The sequence below is a fragment of the Anopheles merus genome, chromosome 2R, assembly GCF_017562075.2.
Source record: "Anopheles merus strain MAF chromosome 2R, AmerM5.1, whole genome shotgun sequence".
In the NCBI taxonomy this organism is placed as follows: domain Eukaryota; kingdom Metazoa; phylum Arthropoda; class Insecta; order Diptera; family Culicidae; genus Anopheles; species Anopheles merus.
The window spans coordinates 42,431,815-42,451,441 of NC_054082.1; the positions used below are offsets into that span (position 1 = coordinate 42,431,815).

The 19,627-nt window shown below is 47.0% G+C and overlaps 7 protein-coding genes across 12 annotated transcripts in view; 3 read left to right on the plus strand and 4 right to left on the minus strand.

The window, feature by feature from the left end:
* LOC121589130 overlaps positions 1-1,182 on the plus strand; it is a 5,351-nt gene extending 4,169 nt beyond the window's left edge. Inside the window, exons 3-5 of the mRNA XM_041907795.1 lie at positions 120-416; positions 504-720; positions 794-1,182. Coding sequence (XP_041763729.1) covers positions 120-416; positions 504-720; positions 794-1,011 — 732 coding nt within the window. The 3' untranslated portion in view covers positions 1,012-1,182. The remainder of the gene's footprint in view (positions 1-119; positions 417-503; positions 721-793) is intronic.
* A 58-nt stretch (positions 1,183-1,240) lies between these two features.
* Positions 1,241-3,027, minus strand: LOC121589138 (40S ribosomal protein S2). Its single transcript, XM_041907809.1, has 3 exons — positions 2,917-3,027; positions 1,971-2,484; positions 1,241-1,689 (listed from the first exon to the last, which is right to left on the minus strand). Exons 2-3 carry the CDS (start codon positions 2,481-2,483, stop codon positions 1,378-1,380), a joined length of 825 nt encoding a protein of 274 aa, XP_041763743.1. The 5' UTR covers position 2,484; positions 2,917-3,027; the 3' UTR covers positions 1,241-1,377.
* A 683-nt stretch (positions 3,028-3,710) lies between these two features.
* Positions 3,711-11,073, minus strand: LOC121590989 (importin-5). Its single transcript, XM_041911237.1, has 5 exons — positions 10,612-11,073; positions 6,782-9,371; positions 6,445-6,569; positions 5,929-6,116; positions 3,711-5,679 (listed from the first exon to the last, which is right to left on the minus strand). The coding sequence occupies exons 1-5, from the start codon at positions 10,693-10,695 to the stop codon at positions 5,337-5,339; spliced, it is 3,330 nt and encodes a 1,109-aa protein (XP_041767171.1). The 5' UTR covers positions 10,696-11,073; the 3' UTR covers positions 3,711-5,336.
* Positions 11,074-11,092: 19 nt separating this feature from the next.
* LOC121590993 (39S ribosomal protein L51, mitochondrial) lies at positions 11,093-12,199 on the plus strand. 2 transcript variants are annotated; one of them, XM_041911243.1, is made up of 3 exons: positions 11,093-11,179; positions 11,547-11,756; positions 11,838-12,199. In XM_041911243.1, the coding sequence occupies exons 1-3, from the start codon at positions 11,121-11,123 to the stop codon at positions 12,124-12,126; spliced, it is 558 nt and encodes a 185-aa protein (XP_041767177.1). In that variant the 5' UTR covers positions 11,093-11,120; the 3' UTR covers positions 12,127-12,199. The 2 variants fall into 2 exon arrangements, with proteins under 2 accessions (XP_041767177.1, XP_041767178.1); XM_041911244.1 differs by lacking the exon at positions 11,093-11,179 and adding an exon at positions 11,351-11,458.
* LOC121590991 (terminal uridylyltransferase Tailor-like) lies at positions 12,177-14,406 on the minus strand. Its single transcript, XM_041911241.1, has 4 exons — positions 14,008-14,406; positions 12,959-13,940; positions 12,732-12,890; positions 12,177-12,665 (listed from the first exon to the last, which is right to left on the minus strand). The coding sequence occupies exons 1-4, from the start codon at positions 14,008-14,010 to the stop codon at positions 12,211-12,213; spliced, it is 1,599 nt and encodes a 532-aa protein (XP_041767175.1). The 5' UTR covers positions 14,011-14,406; the 3' UTR covers positions 12,177-12,210.
* Positions 14,407-14,532: 126 nt separating this feature from the next.
* On the plus strand, positions 14,533-17,658 carry LOC121590990. 5 transcript variants are annotated; one of them, XR_006004503.1, is made up of 5 exons: positions 14,533-14,787; positions 14,849-15,260; positions 15,333-15,640; positions 15,739-17,296; positions 17,399-17,658. XR_006004503.1 is itself a non-coding variant. In XM_041911238.1 (4 exons), the coding sequence occupies exons 1-4, from the start codon at positions 14,661-14,663 to the stop codon at positions 16,935-16,937; spliced, it is 2,046 nt and encodes a 681-aa protein (XP_041767172.1). In that variant the 5' UTR covers positions 14,533-14,660; the 3' UTR covers positions 16,938-17,658. The 5 variants fall into 5 exon arrangements, 2 of the variants coding, with proteins under 2 accessions (XP_041767172.1, XP_041767174.1); XR_006004502.1 differs by having other exon boundaries at positions 15,739-16,994; positions 17,130-17,658; XR_006004504.1 differs by having other exon boundaries at positions 15,739-16,994; positions 17,191-17,658.
* Positions 17,659-17,665: 7 nt separating this feature from the next.
* On the minus strand, positions 17,666-19,342 carry LOC121590992. The gene is made up of 2 exons (XM_041911242.1): positions 19,165-19,342; positions 17,666-19,061 (listed from the first exon to the last, which is right to left on the minus strand). Exons 1-2 carry the CDS (start codon positions 19,165-19,167, stop codon positions 18,459-18,461), a joined length of 606 nt encoding a protein of 201 aa, XP_041767176.1. The 5' UTR covers positions 19,168-19,342; the 3' UTR covers positions 17,666-18,458.
* Between the last annotated feature and the right edge of the window lie 285 nt (positions 19,343-19,627).

A 19,627-nucleotide genomic window follows, 5' to 3' on the forward strand; every position in this document is an offset into this window, starting at 1 on the left:
TGCCAAAGTGGCCCGTTGGCACGCGGCCTCCATGTACCTTGTCGACACGGTAAGCAAACGCCCGACTGCACAGCGTAGTGGTACATTCTTACTTATTGCCTTATTTGCCCATCGCACAGTTGCCGGAAATGAAAAATCTTAACAAAGGCGTCTACAACTTGTTCGAGGAAAATCATCAATTTTTGCAAATGTGGCAAAGCTGCATCGCGATGCTGGCAGGGATAGTGAAGGAAATGCCCGGACTGGAGCAATATTCGGAAAGAATCGCCAGCATAAAGGAGACCATTTTCAAGCGTGCCTCCGCGATCTACAACTACGACCCATCGTCCTACGTGCACGTGCTGAACCACGGTGATTGTCACTTCAAAAACATGATGTTCAAGCGAACGGAAGGGAAGCTGGACGATATTATGCTGGTAGGTAGCGGAAAGCATGCTGAAAGATGGATTCATTACGTTTTCGAAATGCTCATCACCGTCCGTTTGGGTCGTTTGAATTTTTAGCTCGACTTCCAGCTCAGTCTCTGGGGAACGCCAGCGGTCGATCTTATCTACGCGATGTACAACTCCGTATCGATCGACACCCGCGAAGCGCACCGTGACGAATTGATCAGTTTTTACCATGAAGAGCTTACCGCGTGCCTGACCAAGTTCGGCTATCTGCGCAAACTGCCCACCCTGTTGGAGATACATTTGGAGATGCTCAAGTGTGGTCATTTGGGTAGGAATTGGTTGGCCTCCCTTTTTCGCTTGTTATCGTATTCTAACGCAACTGCTCGTCTTTTGTCCTACAGAGTTCCTGCTCGCGGCCACCTTTGTGCCATTCATGTGCGTAGATGCGACCGAAATCATGGACATACCGGAGAACGGTGAAGGATTCGAGATGGATTTTGCCGAAATCGACAAGATGATGGAAAGTTTCAAGAAGTGCTTCCTGCACCCAGTGTACGTTGAATTCATTACGAAGAACCTTCCCAAGTTCGCTCACAAAGGTCTGATAGATCTGGAGTGACGTTGGGAAGCGATGTGTTGCAGAGCTTGCGAGTATTTAAGGGTGAAGTGCAATTCATCCACCGCAGGATAGTGAAAAGGAAGCGCACGCCCTAGTCGTGCCGGGCACGTTCGGTGGTATTAAGAAATAAAGTCCAAGGATGAAGAGAGCCGTCCCAATGTAGAAGAATTTGGAGTTCCATTTCGGAGAGGTTTTTTGTTCAGCATAGAATGTACTCGATATGTCGTGCTTTGTTGTTGTCGTTTCGTTGCCAAAACGAGTAGCAATTTTATTGCTTGCCTTCCCCTAGAGTCAGGCAATGATCGAACAGCAGCAAATGACGCAGCAGCGCCATTGCACGTCAATTAAGATGCGCGGAGAAAATCCTTACATCTCGATGACACGCTGACCGGTCTTGTTGGTCTTGTCGAGGAAGTCGGCGAACTCCTGGTACGGGGTCTTGTTCAGCGGCAGATCCTTCCACAAGTCCGGCGTCAGGAAGGCGTACGTCTTGGCAATGGCGGCGTACGTGGCCTTCGCGAAGTTACCGAGCGTGGTCGTGGAACCACGGGTGGTGGTATAGCAATCGTCAATACCAGCCATCTGCAGCAGCTTCTTCGGAACCGGGGCAGATACGATGCCGGTACCACGCGGAGCCGGAATCAGACGCACCAGAACGGAACCGCACTTGCCGCTGACCTATACACAAAGCGGAAAACATATTATCATTAGTACACGTGCGCACTGGAAGAAATGAGCAGTTTTTTCAAGGCAGTAAGGCATCAGATATCGAGAAGAACGTGACAAGATTACCATCAGACGTGTAAGGCCATCTTTTCAGCCGCTAACTGCGCACCGATCCGAGGAAACCGCATAAGTTTGCAAGGTTTTATCATCATTTGGAAATCTTTCACCTTCCTCGTTCGCCTACTAAGACACTGTCCGCCATTCTGAACAGAAAAACGTATCATCGAACCTACCTTGCACGGTACGGTGTGAGGGCGACCGATCTTGTTACCCCAGTAGCCACGACGCACCGGGACGACCGACAGCTTGGCCAGGATGATGGCACCACGGATGGCGGTGGCCACTTCCTTGCTGCACTTCACACCCAGACCGATGTGACCGTTGCTGTCGCCGATGGCAACGAACGCCTTGAAGCGGGTACGCTGACCGGCACGGGTCTGCTTCTGGACGGGCATGATCTTCAGCACCTCATCCTTCAGCAGACGGTTCAGGAAGAAATCGATGATCTCGAACTCTTTGATCGGGAGCGAGTACAAGTAGATTTCTTCCAGCGTGCGGATCTTGCCGTCCTTCACCAGGCGGCCCAGCTTCGTCACCGGCACCCATTCCTTCGAGTCCTCCTTGCCGCCGCGTCCGCGTCCACGGCCACGACCGCGACCACGTCCACCACGACCACCGCCGCGGGCACCGCCACGCGAGCCGAATCCTCCTCTAAATCCACCACGGGCTGGAGCAGCGTCCGCCATGCTGTGGAGAATGCGAAGGAAATACGCACTTGATTAGTTACTGTTATTGAGGTTATGGTTTGACCGCCCGCTGAGTGAAAGCAGGAGATTTATAGCTTTTGTAGCGAATAACTCAAAATAAAAATCTACTAACCGAAATGAGGTACAGCTCGTGTAAAATCATGGCTAATTAACCTATGAAACCACTACACGAGTCCGGAAACGATAATTTCGACGCTTACAAAAACCACGTGGCGAACCAACATGGCGTTCCCAAAAAGAATCGATTTTCTCGCTACATATCGTAGCCCGTATTCCCCGCAGCGCATTACTTGGAGTTCTAAATTAATAAATCCTCCAAAAGTTGCAGCGTTAGGAATCTAATACAGACTAAATATTCTCACTTCGACCCGTTCGGTTAATTCCTATACACGTAATTGGCCCGGGAACTTACTTGATTTTGGTGTTGTATGTTGTGTCACGGTAACCCGAATGAACGAGGCGATGCTCGAGCACCCGCGACCAGCATTTCTGTTCGAAAGCCGTACCCCATGATAGTTCTGGTTTGTGCTATAGCCATCCTGCTTACTCATACGACATCAAACGAGAATACGATGACGTCACGCAAAAGGGACCGTTCATTTGAGGTGGCGCCTTGGATTGTAAAGATAATTTGGCATTATTTTCTAATGTCAAGCAAATAAGCGGGAAAGCGATTCAAGAAAATGTCTACACGAGAAAATACCTCAAACAACGCTTGGCGTGGCCAGATGAAAGGCGGCAAAGAAAGAAAACGCATTTCAAATTAACCGCTCAAATGTTATTTCCTGCTATCATTTGATATCATACATAGAAAGTATGATTGCATGATAAAATACATAGTAGATGAAGTAATACCAGAAACGCATAATATATTCGCTGTTGCTTTCACTACTTTAATGCTCTCAATGATGAGAGAATTACTGTTTCATAATCATAAAACAAAAATTCATTTACATGAATAATTAGATTAACAGATAAATATAGCATATTTGCTATCTGTATGCCATTTAACCAGATCTACTTTAGACCATCTTTTTGCCGAATTACATGTATTCAGAATACATTGTTATACCCTTAGGTCGATTTAAAACTAATTAATCATGAAGCACAATCAGTAAATCCACATATCAAGGCTAAAAAGGGCGTTTTAAATTCTAGGAACAAATGTTTTCGGATAGTGATAGTGATAGCCGCATAGAATAGTGATTTGATTAATCAGAATATATTTTCCGTCTCAGTGTGACATACTGCCAATAATAATGTTTGAATAGAGTTTTTAGGAAACTATTCCATCGTAGGTCCATCTATTGGTTTTGCAATGCACCGCTTACACTTTTACCGCCGAGCATGAAAAGTATTTCTCCTCAGCTGTAACTCCACGCTCTGCCTTCAGTCAGCAACACTACCGAAAGTGTGCTCGAAGAGGTTCATCTTTAAGATCGCAATGCGAAAAAGTGCACTCTGCTGGGTGTACTGGTAGCGCTCAACACTGGTGTAGGTGTAATATCTGCTTGCTCACTTCTTGTAGTGATGTGTGCGGTATAATATTTCACTAGAAAAAAAAGGATGCATTTTGCTCACTAACCCTAGCCCGTACAATCAAGCAACATACTCAGTGCGCTTACATACTTTTCTCCTTCACTAACCGGCACATCTTCAAGACCTAGAATCAACCTGCCCGTGATCCAGTAAACCGTACTTCCAGCACAATAACTGCCAATGTAGCCGCCCGTTCGTTCTTCTTCTAATACCCCTATGGTTCCCTGACACAAAGCGACCAACAACAAAAGGTGCTGGCTTTAAGTTGTCCTTTTTTGTTCACTGTGTTTATGGTTGCAACAATGCTTCACAGTTTTGATTTCTGTCTGTAACATATCCTGTTTAAATAACGGCACCGCACCACATGTCCGCTATTTTTCCTTTTATTTACAAACGTACTGCTAAAACCGCATGTCTGGAGGAACATCATATTGGTCCAAGTCCAATACAATATGTAGTGGGAGGGGAGGGGAATTTGTCTGGGACAAACGCGCAACGGAAAACAAACCCTTCCATCTAACAATAAACATTTGTTACTCACAATTAACACCGGGCGTTACAGCTTTTTATCACAAACGAACTTCAAAAGGATGAGAGGTACCAACCAACGAAATGATATACGCTGAAAGGCAGACCACTATTTCGCACAATGTGCCTGAGAATCTGCCAACACAAGGGACAGTACGAAACTAAACGGAAATTACTTCTCTCTTTGATGTTGGACTTATAAAGCAACATATTACAGAGTTACCGAAACAAAACATACAATCACAATTTGTATCCTGCGCCATTTGAAATGTCCAACCAACCAACCAACCAACCAACCAATTGTTACATCGGTTTAACGTCGAACAGATTGAAAATGTGTGAAGCACCTTCATAAGCGAGAGGGTTTAAATTTAGAAAGCTAACATACTTTCTCCCTATCTCGTTCTCTTGGCAACATTTGACCTTTTTTTCTTGAAAATTAGAAACCCAAAACAATCTTAAGCCGGTGCTGTGCTGGCCACTATTTTTACTACATAGCTGAATCATGTGTGCGGCCCCAGCGATCTTTTACCTCTGTCTACACACGTTAACAGGATTTTTCTTTGCTGTCTGTGATGATAAGGATGATAATGAAAATTTGGATATCCAGTTTAAAAAAAAGAACTGCAAAAACTGTTGCAAAAATTGGGTTAAATTGCGTGTTCCACTCTCACTTGGAGCGAGCCAATACGACGAAATAGAGTAAAGGGTAAAGGAAAAGGGGGGAGAAAAAGGTGTTGCAGCTGTTGTTTCCGGCGTTGGTCTCTACTGCGTCACACCAGTTGCAGCCGCCGTCACTGCTGCCGCCGCCCGGTAAGCTCCTTCGAGGGCCGCCTTCTGTTCGGCGGTCAGTGTGTTGATGCATGCCTGGAATAGGTCCGGATTGCTCTCGATCTGCTTCACGATCGAAAGCATCCGTTCGGCTTCGGGGTGCGGCACGGTTACCGCCTCCCGGTAGAAGCAGGACGCAATGATCGAAACGATGCGCGGTAAGTTTACGTTGTTTTCCCCGAGTATGACTGGATGATTCGCTTGGATCAGATCGCACAGATAACCGTACACATACACCGCTTCGTCTTCGTCCTCGCCAACGGGCAGCCAGGTGAACCTGAGGGAGGAACGGGAGTGAGCATTCGTTAAGCACATTGTAACACACTAAAAACTCGGCTATCGGAAGGACGATCAGGCGACGAAGAAATGTTTAACATCAGAAAAGGTTAAGCCATATTACAGAAATTTGCTCACCATCCAGACGTGTCTGGTAAGACGGGTATATATCCTTTTTCATCATGGTTACTTCCCTTCATCCCTTTCTAGATAGCATCAAACTGATCTCTATACATCGGTCAACACTTACCAAAGCGCAATGATTTCGTCCGGATTAGTGATCGCTGTGTTGTTGTATTTCAATATCTTCGTCACGGCTGAGATGGCGTTTTCCGTTGGGTTCACGTTCTCCGGTTCGCGGCTGTCCGGTGCCATGATGACTTCCACCAGCAGCGAGATGGCCTGCGCACATGTAACGGCAAACTGCTCCCCACCGAACTGTGAATTGAGAGCAATTGCGTATGCGATTAACCGCGACGGAAAACGAAGCCCAAACACACGAGAAACCAACCAACCGAACAACAAACTACAACAATTTTCATGACACCATGCATTCCTTTTTTTTAATGACCCACATTTGCTGTGCTACACTTGAAAGATCTACTTTAAAGCAGTTGGAAGTTGTTACGCCCTAACCTTTAAAAAGAGCGGCACATGGTTCAATGGTCACCCCTTTTAACAACACACAACTTTTGGGTCATCTTTTATGAGTCAAGTTGAAAGACTTCTTACTGCTCGGTTTGTGCTTAGTTGTGAAATATCTTACCTGGCCTAGCACGCCGCATCCATAAACTGCTGCCTGTCGTACTTCCGGCTGCTCGTCCTTGATATATTCCAACATTGGCTGCAGGAAATAAGGCTGATACTGTACGCACAATGGGCCAGTATATTCTGTTTTAAGAAAGGAGAACATAAAAAATAGACTCGTCAAATGCTCGCGCACTTTCACATTCGCTTCTTTTCTACGCGCTCTTATCGTTCAGAAAAGGTTAAGCCATAATAAAGTGGTTAATCATCGCAAGATCATACGTATGATTCAAGTTTCATCATGTTTAAAGGAAATGTTTAACTCCCAACACCCACCCATTACCAGCAGCACTTACCGATGAGATCGTCGAATATGCACAATCCCCATTGCCGGTCCGCCCACGGGTTCGTGGCCTGCAGCAGCTTCACAAAGTGCGGGACCACGCGCTGGAACGACGGCAGGAACGCATCCTTGTAGGTGACGAACAGCGAATGGATGATGTCGGAGATGCGCGACAGCAGATAGATGTCCGCATCGTCCTCCTCGGCCAGCTGCTCCTCGACACCGTCGTCGTAGTCTTCCTCCTTTCGGGCCTGGGCACGCTTTTCCTCCTTCTCGAAGTGCTGCTTCATGAACTTGTCGATGATCTTCAGCACCTCCTCCATCGCCTCGTTCGACAGGCAGGCCGCCCCGAGCGTCTCGATGCAGCGGGCGAGCGAATGCAGCAGCTCGGTCAGCACGTCCGCCTCCGGTTCGGAGTCAATCGCCTTCAGCAGCTCGGGACAGATGTACAGCCACATGCCCTCGAGGTACTTTGGCCCCTTGATCTTGGCGCAGTCGAGCAGGTACGGGAGCGATTCGGCGGCCGCCGACCGGACACCGTCGTGGAAGTAGAACTTCAACATCGGCACCATCAACCGCACCACCTCCTCCGCGTAGTTGGCGAACCCTTCCTTCAGCTCACGGGCGTAGCACACCAGCATCTCGCAGGCGGACGCCTTGTCCTCCAGGCCGGCCGTCCGGATGACAAAGTTCTGCTGCTCGCCGAGATTCACGAACTGCCAGTTGCTGTCGTTCTCGACGCCCTGCATCTCGTCGTTGTCGAGCAGCGCCACCTCCGGCTTCATCGAGGCGGTCCGCATGACCGGCCCCATGACCAGCGGCAGGAACTGCTCGAACTGCTTGCCCAGAATTTTGCAGATGCGCGCCCAGGCCGATATCAGGTAGGACGTTTGCGGATCGTCGTCCGGCAGGTCGCCCTCGGTGTGCGTCTTCAGCAGCATGTCCATCACGTCCGACGCGTCCGACATGAACTTTTCCGCCCCGACCGCCAGCCCGATCAGGCTGACGCACTCGATCGTCTTGCCGCGCAGCAGCTTCAGCTCGTCCGTGTTGCCGTTCTTGATGATGTACTTCAGCGACGGCATCAGCCGGTCGTAGTACACCACGAAGTCCTTCTCGGTCGTGTCCGCCACCGACGCGATCGTCGTCACCACCTGCTCCAGCACCAGCTTGGTGCCCTTCTCCACCAGCTCCTTGAACTTGGTGGTCAGAATCAGTTCGAGCTTCGCCATAATCGCGTCCAGATAGCGCGTCAGGATGTTCTTCGGGCAATCCTCGCTGAAGTTCACCAGCGCCGCGCCGGCGTGCGCCTGCACGCGCGGGTTCTCCACGTCGTCCAGCAGGTTCAGCAACCCCGGTATGACCTGCTCGTGGAATTTCTTCTCGAAGATGGGCGCAAAGTCGGTCGCCATCTGGCCGATCGCGTTACAGGCCGCGTACCGTACGCGCGGGTGCGGATCGACCAGATACTTCAGCACGCCCTGCATAATGTTCTCCAGCATCGCCTCCATCTGCTTCTGGCAGCCCTCGCCGGCGGCCGAGATGGCCATCAGGGCCGCGTGCCGCTGCTTCCAGTCCGGGCTGAGCAGCATGTTTGGAATGTTGTTTACGATGTGCGGCAGGATCGTTTTGCCGCCGAGCCCGCACGCCAACCGGTCCAGCGCCGACTCGGCGATCACGTTGTTGTCGCTCGTGTCGTCCTCGGTGATCTTGTCCGACACCGACCACTCGTCGTCGTCCTCCAGGTCGGTCATCATCTGCAGGATCAGGGGCACCAGCGCGGTCACATACTTGGCCGCCCGTTTGCGCACCATTGCCGGGGCGTTCTCCGCCAGCGACACCATCATCTCGAGCGCCAGATGGCGCAGGTTGTCCTCCATGTCGACCGTGCTGAACACCTTCATGCAGAGCTCGAAGATCGGCTCCAGCTGCGGACGGAAGAACTTGGGCACGCCCTCGGCCATGTCGATCAGCAGCTGCATCAGGTTCTGCGGGTCGCCCAGCTCGATGCTCTCCGCCGTGATCATGATGATCTGCGGCAGCAGATCGGCAAACTGCCGCTGCACGTCCTCCTCCTTGTCGTGCAGCAGCACGAACGCGCCGTACGCGCGGACCGCCTGGAAGCGCACCTCCTGGTCGGACGTGGGCTCCAGATACTTGATGAACATTTGCTTGATCAGCGGCAGATGCTGGGCCTGCTGGTTGCCGAAGATGCCGGGCACCGAGGCAAATATGCGCAGGGCGGCCTCCTGCAGCTGCACGTTCGCACTGTTGTGGCAGTGGAACAGGAATTGCAGAAACTCGGGCCACTCGTTGTTGCCGTCGTCGTCGATCAGGCACCGGGCGACCTCGGCCACCATCTCGCAGATCTTTCGCCGCATGCTGCCCGACTCGTTCTGTTGCAGCGTCAGCAGTATCTGTTGCTTCAGCTGGTCCCGCGCTTCCGGTGGCAGCGGCTCGTAGAATTCGTGAAACTCGGAAGAGAACAGCCGTCGCAGCAGGACGGCCGACAGCATTCGGGCATCTTCCGCCATCTGTGGGTTCTGTATCGTACCGAGCAGGTGCGGAACCTTTGTCTCACACGGCAATGCATTGTAAACCTCCTGCGGGATATTGTGACGCGATCGCGTTCGAATTGCATTCCGGCACACCGGCGAGATTCGACAATTGTGTTTTCAATGGGACATTCGAGATTTTTTTGTTTTTCGTTTCGGCAAATGTCAACATGTCAGGCGCACGTGCAAATAAATTAGAAAAAAGGAAGTCATTGAGAAAAAAAACACACAAACAAACTTCAAACGACGTAAGGTGACATCGGGCAGCACGTCAAGCAGCACTGTAAAATCGATAAAATGCGACTTTCACGACAGAGACATACATTTGGACATTGTGTGCATCGATAGCAACGCCAACACCACCCATCTCCCATCGGCCACCGTCGGTCTGGCGTAGACACGAACGTTAATCATGTAAACCCCACCAGCATGCATACACATACACACGCACAGATCTAGTCACCGTAGGTGGTATGTGTTCGCTGTGATGGCGCTGTGAGGCGTACGTCTTCCAAAAAAGCACATGCTGGCGCGGTTTCCTTTGACTTTGGGCAGCTACCCCTCTGCCACCGTTTCCGCAACTGTTCTTATCATTCCTTCTTTTCGACAGTTATTCGTCATCCGTCGATCGGCGGGTGTGTGTGTGTATGTGTGTGCGAATCGAATCATCGTGGTGCGTACGTTTCATGGCATGCAAATGCGATTCCCGCACCGGAAGGTCACGCCCGTCGTGCGACCAAAATAACAATAAGATTCCCTCTGCCCTACCTTTTCCGCTGCGCATGCCTTACTAACAGTTACATTTACCAGTGCAATGGGCATTCATGGGCACGTTTTTGTGGCACCGAAAAGAGACACAAATCGGACGATGACTCATTTTCGTTGTTATCATCGCAGTTTTTAGGAATCCTTTCGTGGTATAATAGCCACCAGTCCCGGATAATGCACTATCCAAATAAAAACATAACATTTGCTCCCCGGCGAGCAAAAAAACAGGAACCGGAAACACATGCCGCACACACACACACATACCAAAATGTGTATGGGTGTGTGCGGCGAACCTGAGAAAGCTCGTGCCCAGCGTGTGCAGCTTTTCGCTCCGATGCCGACCTTGGAACCGACTGCGCCACAACCCTTATACGGACGTCACACGAGGCGTAAACTCAAAAAGTTTACGCTTGATTTGTATGGGAGAGCGTAAACTTCCTGTCAAAAGATTTCAGGGTTGTATGGCTGAAATCCAGTTTACGCCAAAGTTTACGCTTCGTGTGACGTCCGTATTACGTACCTCTGCTTTCGTACGAACATCATTGTCCGTAGACAGGAGCGAGCCCATCAGCTGCTGAAAGTTGTCCTGGTCTAAGGCGGCCATTATTTCGCATCTATCTGCAACCCACGTTGGACGGCAATGCGTTTCGCCGCTGCGATCGAGAGTCTCGTTGTCGGTGCCTTTCTTGGAAGGGGGTTTCGTGTGTGTGTGTCCCTTAGCGGGGGGTGTGCGCTACTTCCGTGCTCCGGGCGTAGCTCTGCTTGCCTTCCACCCCGACCGGCTGCTCTGCTGACTGCTTATCACACTGCACTGCCGCTCTGACGACTCCTTCACGGCGGGACTGCAAGTTTCGTTGCACGTTTTTCTCTTCCGTCGAGCACCGCTAAGCGTTAATCCCTTCACTGCATGCGCCGCAATTTTCACCGACTAGCGCGTGTCCACGAGGAGCGAAAACGAGACAGCTGCGAAAAGAGCGCGCATCGTTCCGGGAGGAAGAAGAAACGCGCATTTTTTCCTCCCCGTTTCCTATGTTGTCAGCCCTGTGTGCATTGGCCAAGGTGACGGCTGGAAAGATGTCAAAGTGCCGGTACGGTGTGCTGAATCAACCACTGTTCAAAATATTAATAATTTAGATTTAACGATTAATAGCAGCACGTGAATGTATAGAAATAATCTTCTGGTGAACTTGTACAAAGGACAACGTTTAAATCTGTTATTAAAATGCTGCAAACAATACATTTTTTAGAAAGAAATTAAAAAGTCCTACCTTGAGTGTATCCACCTTGTTTGATGTGTCGAATTTCGCTGAAAATCGTTGACAGGCACTTTGTTGTTCTTTTTCTCAGACCAAAAACATCGTGAATTGGTTGGTGGTTTTGTAACAAAGTTTGATAAAAACCAGATGTTTGTTTGAAGTTATTAATTGGAAAAAGGTTTTCATTCCTTTCCTTCAGCAACAAAATGGCCTTTGCTGGTAGCATACTCACATCGCTGGCAAAATGCTTCTGGAAACCGCAAGTTACCGCTATCCGGTATCGCTATCATGCCGACAAAGTGGCCCGTGGACCGCTCATTCGGCGGTACGGTTATGAGGACAAAATACTGCAACGGGGTCTTCTACCCCATCTAGACAACGGACAGAAGCTGCCAATGCCCGATTACAAGTAAGTTTTTCCTCCTCATGACTCGAGCGATTATTCTACCCATAAAGAACCCGCTGATTGTTTGAATGATATTGTTTTCAGACCTAAGAACGCTTGGTGCGAGAAACGTGCACTGTTCGGCCAGAACGATTATATCGATATTCTTGGCGACGATCGGCTCCATCCTACCCGTGTGCTGTACTCTGTGCCGGCTTGGCTCCGCGGTGTGTCCGGCAACGAGTATCAGGTCCTGCTGCGAAAGCGAAAAATGCTTAGCCGGACGATCTACCCGATCGCCAGGCCAACGAAATGGCGCGATATGGAGAAGCGCATTTCATATCTGTACCGCTTCCTGAACCGAAAAACGAAGACAGGATTTTCGAATGTGTAAGATTGCATCGTTACCCGCATTAGTATCCCCCGCTATAGACATTAAATAAAACGAAATTGGTGGCTTTATTCAACGTTAGAGAGCTTAATGTTTGAGTTGTTTGTTACTTTCTGCATAGAGCAGCTTCGCGCTCAGTTCAAAGGAGTGTACTATCCGTATGGCCACTTCTACCGGCATGGCTTTCGCTACATTGTGGCACAGCTCGAACGGATCCTGCACGACCAATAGTCTATCGTAAGCAAATTGGTATTTGGAGCTCGTGTCATTTTTATGTTCTAAAAGGTAGCGCTTGAGCCGTTCCATTGTGGCCGGTACTTTAGAGTAATTCGGTGAGCCGAAATGTTTCTTCAACAGCGGACAACCCCAAGACGGTCCATGAAAAGGGCTAATGATTTGAGTTTCCAGCGTGAACCAGCTGGTATAAAAACTACGAAAACTGTATAATTGGAAGAATTTGTCTGCTAGATCCTTCATCTCGGACAGTTCCAGTTTTATGTTCAGTTCCTCCAAAGTAGGCGTCGCAAATCCTGCATTCCAACCTGTAAAAAACAAGCTCGAGTTACCGATTGACGAATGCAGATACGCACAAGACCAACATATTTTACCATCAATGATGAGGTCATTTTTGGGATCTAGCTGCAGTGAAGCCACGGATGGTAAGCACTCCATCAGTTGAAAGAGAAAGATTACCATCAGCGAGATAGTGTACCCATTCAGGGATCTTTCTCGGCTCCATTGCTTCAAATAGCACACCAACATACGACCTGCAATTGAAAACATGATAGTACAATTGTTTGAAATATAAAAAAAAGCTCGATGCAATTTTACTTACTCGTTGGTTGTAAATTAAACATATATTCTAGCAACAACGAGTTCCGGTGCGCCAATCCATTGCTGAACGTTAAATCACATTGGATGCCGAACTCGTGGCTAATAACTCTTAGCAATGGCACGCGGCAATTCAGAATGATGTCGTCGATAGTCCACTGCTTTGTATTTCTTAGGATTTTCTCTACCTTTTCGATCGAATCCGTTATACTTTCCACGCCGGGCTTATCGTTTCGTCCATGGTACACTTCTTGCAGATCGACGAAAATGTCCAGATCACTCGTAGCACAACCGGTGCCGACGACGCGAGAACCAAACAGATAGCATTTGACTGCTGGGTAATGGGGTTTTAGGCATTCTACCAAATGTTCTACCATCATTTTATTCTCCGAAGCGCTTTTAACCTCATCGCCCTCCGCCAGCGCCATATCAATAACCATATCGATATTTTTCTTCAGAAATTTCTTCAAACTTTTGCTATACTTAAAATTCTGTTTCGTCAAGCACCTCTTTTTTAGAACGTCCAAACTGGGCACAAGTTCTCTTTGTTTCTGTAGCTTTTCCCCATTTGTCGCAGAGTTACCATTGGGCCGGTTCTCGATCTGTACGGTTTCGCAATTACTCGCAGGAGCTATACTCGGTTCGTCCTCCGGCATTGCTTTGTGTTCGGGATTCTGTTCCTTTCCATGATCGTGTATCTGGACATGCTGTTTGGCAGCTACATATTCAGTAAAACTTTCACTACAATGCCGGCAACGTACTGCATCCGGTTGTTGATAAAAACACATCATAATCTTATCCCTGTGCGATTCATCTTCTTCGAAAGGAACGAGCTTGCATGTGGCCAGGAATTGTTCGAGTTTTTTCATCAGCTTCTCTATCTGGTCCAGGGTAAATGTGTCGATGGTTTTGAGACCCGGCTCGTAGGACGCCAGATTGAGCGTCAGTGTTTCGATTAATAAATTAGTTGCTAAATAGTCCTTCGACTAGAAGATAAATGTGATTCATGTTAGTGTAGCTTTAAATAAGAAATATTTTCTCGGTTCTTCTTACCATTTTGTTCCAGTAAAATGTGGTCAAGAAAAAAACGCGCACAACAGGTAAAAGGTCTGGTGAAGCAATAGGACAGAAATAACATAAACAAAAGATTCGAACTCGTTCAACGAACTGTACGCGCGTATTGCTGCACACACATTCACAAATGTCATCTTGGGAACTTAGACAGTGCTCTGATTGATGTGGTTAGCAACGCGTAAATGGCTGACATATACCACATTGCAAAGCGACAAAACACTCATTGTCTCTCGCTCCTTTTCCTTCCGTCCTGCTACATTGTTGTGCGATCTGCCGGTCCCCTGTAGTATTTCCTACCCGGCGACTAAGGCTGCGCTCTGGCACCAATCGAACACGACATCGAACATGAAAAATAGATGGGATTTGACATGTTCGATTTGATAACCAACAAACCGAACATTTCCAATCCCATACATTTTTCATGTTCGATGTTGTGTTAGATTGCTGCTAGACCGCTCCCTAAGCGGGCTATGAAAGTTGTTGACATGTTGGCGCGCGTGCCGGCCATATCTTTCTCGTGTGTGGCCTAAGCTGAAGCGCAGTTGTGGTAACGATAGAAAGCATAAACAAAAGCAAACTGCTCTTCAACAAGTGTTCTTCCGTCCATCGCAAGTGTTTCGAGAAACGTGAAAATGGCTTCCAACCAAGACACGCCTTGTGTCACGGTGTACCACGCAGCTTCCCGGGCCTATAAGCGGCGTTTGGGGGAAATGGAGAGGGAACTCCGCTTTGCTTGGCAACCGCACCCACGGATAGTTGGTAAGTTGGTAAGATAGTCTCATGAACGGACGAGTGGACAAAACGATCAGTGTTTTAAAAGGGCTCCTGCGACCATATTTAGCTGACCGAGCGGATGATGTTGTGCCACTCGAGAACGAAGCCGATCCGGTGCCCATGGAAGGGATTGATGCGCTACGATCGGTATGCCAAAACAGCGGAGAGGAAAGTGACTCGGATGAGATGTATGTCGAAGAGGCAACGTCAGATGCTCCGTACGGGGACCTTTCGTTCGAGGATGGGTTGAAGATGTGGGCTTTGCAAAGTGGGCTAACTCATCGCAGTTTGAACTCTTTGCTGGATCATTTGCGACAGCATAATTTCCAAGTGCCCCATGATGCACGGGCGTTCTTGAGTACACCAGCGCCTACAGCACCGGAAATAGTGCTAACGTCAATCGCAGGTGGGCAGCTGTGGTACCAGGGTATTGAAAAATGCCTGCTATCATATTTTCGGTAAGAATGTGGTATTCATTAACCACCGTACACTTGGTCATGCGCTTATCCTATTCATCGTTTTTACTATAGCAATGTTCAGCCAATTCAGGAAGGATTTGAGTTGGACTTTTTTGTGGACGGCCTGCCACTGCGTAAAAATAGTCGGAGTCAATTTTGGCCGATCCTCATGAAGATTCATAACGAGCCGAATACTCCGGTGATGACAGTTGCGATGTTCTGTGGCGAATCACAACCGGTATTCGTCGAAGAGTTTTTACGGCCGTTTGTGGACGACATGAACAAGCTGCATAGGACAAAAGTGATCATAGGAGCTCGCGCTTACTGGGTGTGCCCGCGTTCGATTATAGCAGATGTTCCAGCGCGTGCATTTATTTCAGGTAGGTGCTGGTTAGCGTGCTGGTAAAGATCACGCCTTATAATATATGATCTATTTGCAGTGTAATTAATAACAATTTTTTGATAAATTTTCTTACAGGTGTTGAATCGCGCAATGCCTATAGTGCCTGTATGAAGTGCACAATCGAAGGGGAAATGGAACAACAGCGAATATTTTTCCGATATGATGCAGAGCGCCAGTCACGAAATCATAAAGATTTTTGTGAAGATAAATATCCGACCCATGTGATCAATCCTACGCCCCTTACTACAATGGATCGCTGTGACATCATACGCGATTTGATTGCGGCCGAAGATGTGCAACTCATCTATAAGGGTGTTGAGGCGAAATTAATGCACTTGTGGATGGAAGGGTTTCCTGGCGTACAGTGCAAGTTAACACCACAGCAACAACGTGAAGTGTCGGCGCACTTGCGACTGTTGAAGCTTCCTTCAGACTTTCAGCATAAACTGCGCGACCTTCGGTACGTTCCACTGTGGAAAGCTTCAGAGTACAGAATGTTTCTGTTGGTTGCTGGTTTCGTGGTTCTAAAGGGCAGACTTAACGAGGCAGCGTACCAACACTTTATGTTGTTGTTCTTGGCGGTTACTTTCCTGTCCACCTCGTACCATCGCGAAAAATGGGCAATGGCTGATGATTTATTGCATAGGTTTGTGGCAGCTTATGGAAACGTGTACAGCCCAGTACTATTAGACAGCAACGTGCATAATTTGCTGCACATTCATGACGATGTTTGCAGATTCGATGCGTTAAATACTATATCGGCTTCTGTTTTTCAAGCATTCCTGCTCGACCTGAAAAAGTTGATGCGTTCCGGGAGGTGTAACCTAGTGCAAGCGGTTCATCGTGTGCTGGAACTGCAACAGGTGCATTTTGCCAAGTACGAAAGTAGCCCGGCAGATGAGCAAACAGTGCGTATGGTTGGTGCTGACACCGTAGCGACCGTACGGCAGGGCTTCATTCTACGAAAAAAATTTCGCGACCAATGGTGTATGACCAACTTGGGTGAAGTGATCAGGTACGAAACGGCCACAAAAACAGAAGGAACCGTCATCGTGCAAGGGTACACGTTCTCCAAGCAAATGATTGCCTTTACAGAACCTTACCTCTCGACTGAGGCAAATATTTATTCGGCTAACATGGCCGATTTGGATACAATCGTGCTGCAATCTTTCCCCACCAGTACTTTAATGTGCAAATTGGCTGCAGTGGAAATGGAAAATGAAGGGGAATTCATGTTTGTGCCGTTGCTGCATACTTATATTGTTCACAAATAAACGTACAACATGTGCTTCTCCACAATGCGCAATGTTGTTTTGTTTCGGTTCAGGAAGGTAAATATTGAGTAGTAGTTATGTTCGGTGTTTTGAGGGGAATTTATCAAAGTTTTGATGATGATGCAGCTTTCCGCAACAGCTAGCAAACGCTTGAGAAGTCTATATCAGTTATATATTTTTTTTTTCGTACAGACCTCCTGCAACTCGAAACAAAAATTGTCAAAACTAATACAAGGTCCTTCACTTCCTTCAGCCGCTTTTCCACGTATGAACTCACAAAACCACGCAGTCCTTAATTTACCGATTGTCCATGGCGTTGAGCTTCTCATCCGACCGTATGGGCTGCATCATTAAACCAAGTAAGCACTTTACTTTCCCGCCTCCGTAAGGCTTAAGGTAATATTCCTGCTCACTGAGACCTCTTTCTGTACTGGTTCTGCTTCCGGTTCTGCTTCGCAAAGCGATTCCAATAAAGCTGATTGCGATGGGCACGATGGCTGGATCCAGAGGGGACGCATGCTGGGCTGACGTAAGATAAATCTCTTGAAGTAATATGACATGGTTGATTTTCCTTTGGGTACGAGCTACACTGAATACCAGTAATACATCTATATTAAGTTTTTTTAAACGTTCATCTATTTCTGACACATCAATGTTCACACTTACATTATTTAAAAAATATGAGAAATACATTTTGATACACATCTTGCCGTACCAAGTATTGGAGATTTCATTAGAAATAATTGTTTTATTTTTAGGAAATAAACTGTATAAACTTTATGAATATACGAATGGTGATTTAATTTACTGAATTCTTTCCTTTATGTATAACATATGAGACATATATCAAAAATTAATAAAAAGTCCAAATTATTGGACAGCTTGAGGAATGCAGTGAATTTTGAGACAGGCTTAGATGCAGCCCATCAGAGTTCGGGTGCATGCAGCGATGTAAAACTAAGCAAGTACATAGAGAATCTTTAGAAGCATGGCCTTATCAGTCGAATGTGCTGAACTGAGAATGTTAACAGCGAAGCTTCTCTTAAGAGAAATCTAAGTTAAGGTTTGTAAATGAAAAGATAATATTAAATAAAAGCAAGATATTTGCCTATGATTCAAATCATTACCATATGCTTTCCTTGGGTAAGAAATATTCCATCCCGAATACATGATATTTTATTTTTCGTTCGCTCATTTCAAATAAACGTATTATTCGTCCGGCCATTTCAGGGGAAATTCCTTTTGCTACGTTGTGAGAAAGCTCGAATGGATCCTGTACGACAAATGGCCTATTGTAAGCAAATTGGTGTCTAGGATTTGTGTCATTGTTTTAGCAAATACTGCTTCAACCGTTTAAATTGGGATGGTACTTTAGAGTAATGAGGCGACTCGAAATCACTCTTCAAAAGAGTTTTTACAGAAGACTCCAAATAAAATGGGCTAATCACTTCAATTTCGAGTACGATAAAGTTGGCATAAAAACTGTAAAAGTGAAAGAATTCTTCTACTAACACTATAATTTCAAATGGTTTCGATTTGTGGTTCAATTGTTCTAAGGTCGGCGTCGCAAATCCCGCATCCCTTTTTAGCACTAATCTCAGTGTTAGCATTGATATGGTTAACGATCTGTATTTTTTTGCGATCATTTGCAAGATTGTCTTTGGGATCATTGCCTATTGGTTTCGTCTGAGGAACGTTCAGGGAGATTTCTACGATTTCGGTTTTCAGTCTCTTTTCAGGATCGTTCACAGGGATTTCTATGAGTTCGGTTTTCTGCTCCGCTACCGGATTGTTCACGGAAATTGCTTTGAGTTTGGGTTTTTGCTCGTTTCCTTCATTGTTTTGGATGTGCTGCGTTGATGCTACATTTTCGGAGAAGCTTTCATTACAATGCCGGCAACGTACAGTATCCGGTTGCTGATAAAAACTCATCATAATCTTATCCCTTTGCAATTCATCTTCTTCGCATTGAACAAGATTGCTAGTGGCTAAGAATAGTTCCAGTTTTTTCATCAGCTTTTCTATCTGGTTCATGGTAAAAGTGTCGATGTTTTTGAGACCCGGTTTGTAGGACGCCAGATTGAGCGTTAGAGATTCGATCAATAAGTTAGTTGCTAAATAGTTCTGTAATAAGATGATAAAGAAGAAGAAGAAGACATATGCTATTATTGGAGTAAATAAACGAACGTGATTCATTGTAAATCGGAATATATCCAGCTTTTCTTACCATTTTGTTGCAATAAATAAAGACGACCACAATATAAAGGTTTGGTGTAGCGATACAACAGGAATAACATAAACAAATGATTTGAACTCGTAAATGAACTGTCAACTATTTGCGCGCGTATTCCTACACACAAAACACATACGCAAAAGGTCAATAAGCAACTTAGGCGGTGCTCTCGTTGATGTCGTTTGAATTTTGAATCTGTTTTGCCGATATAACAGTCTGTTCACGAGATACGCGGTTCTCGCCTTACGCGAATTCGGAATTACGCGGTTTTCTTATTTGACAGATCAAATGCCTAATTAGTACCACTGCTGTACAGGCGGTCCCGGAGATACACGGTACCTCTTAAACGCGGATTCGGAGATACGCGGTTTTCCAAATTTGACAGTTCTTTGAGCAAATTGTACTGATTAAACACATCCATTGTGAAATACCAAATAATTTCCGTATTGATCGAATG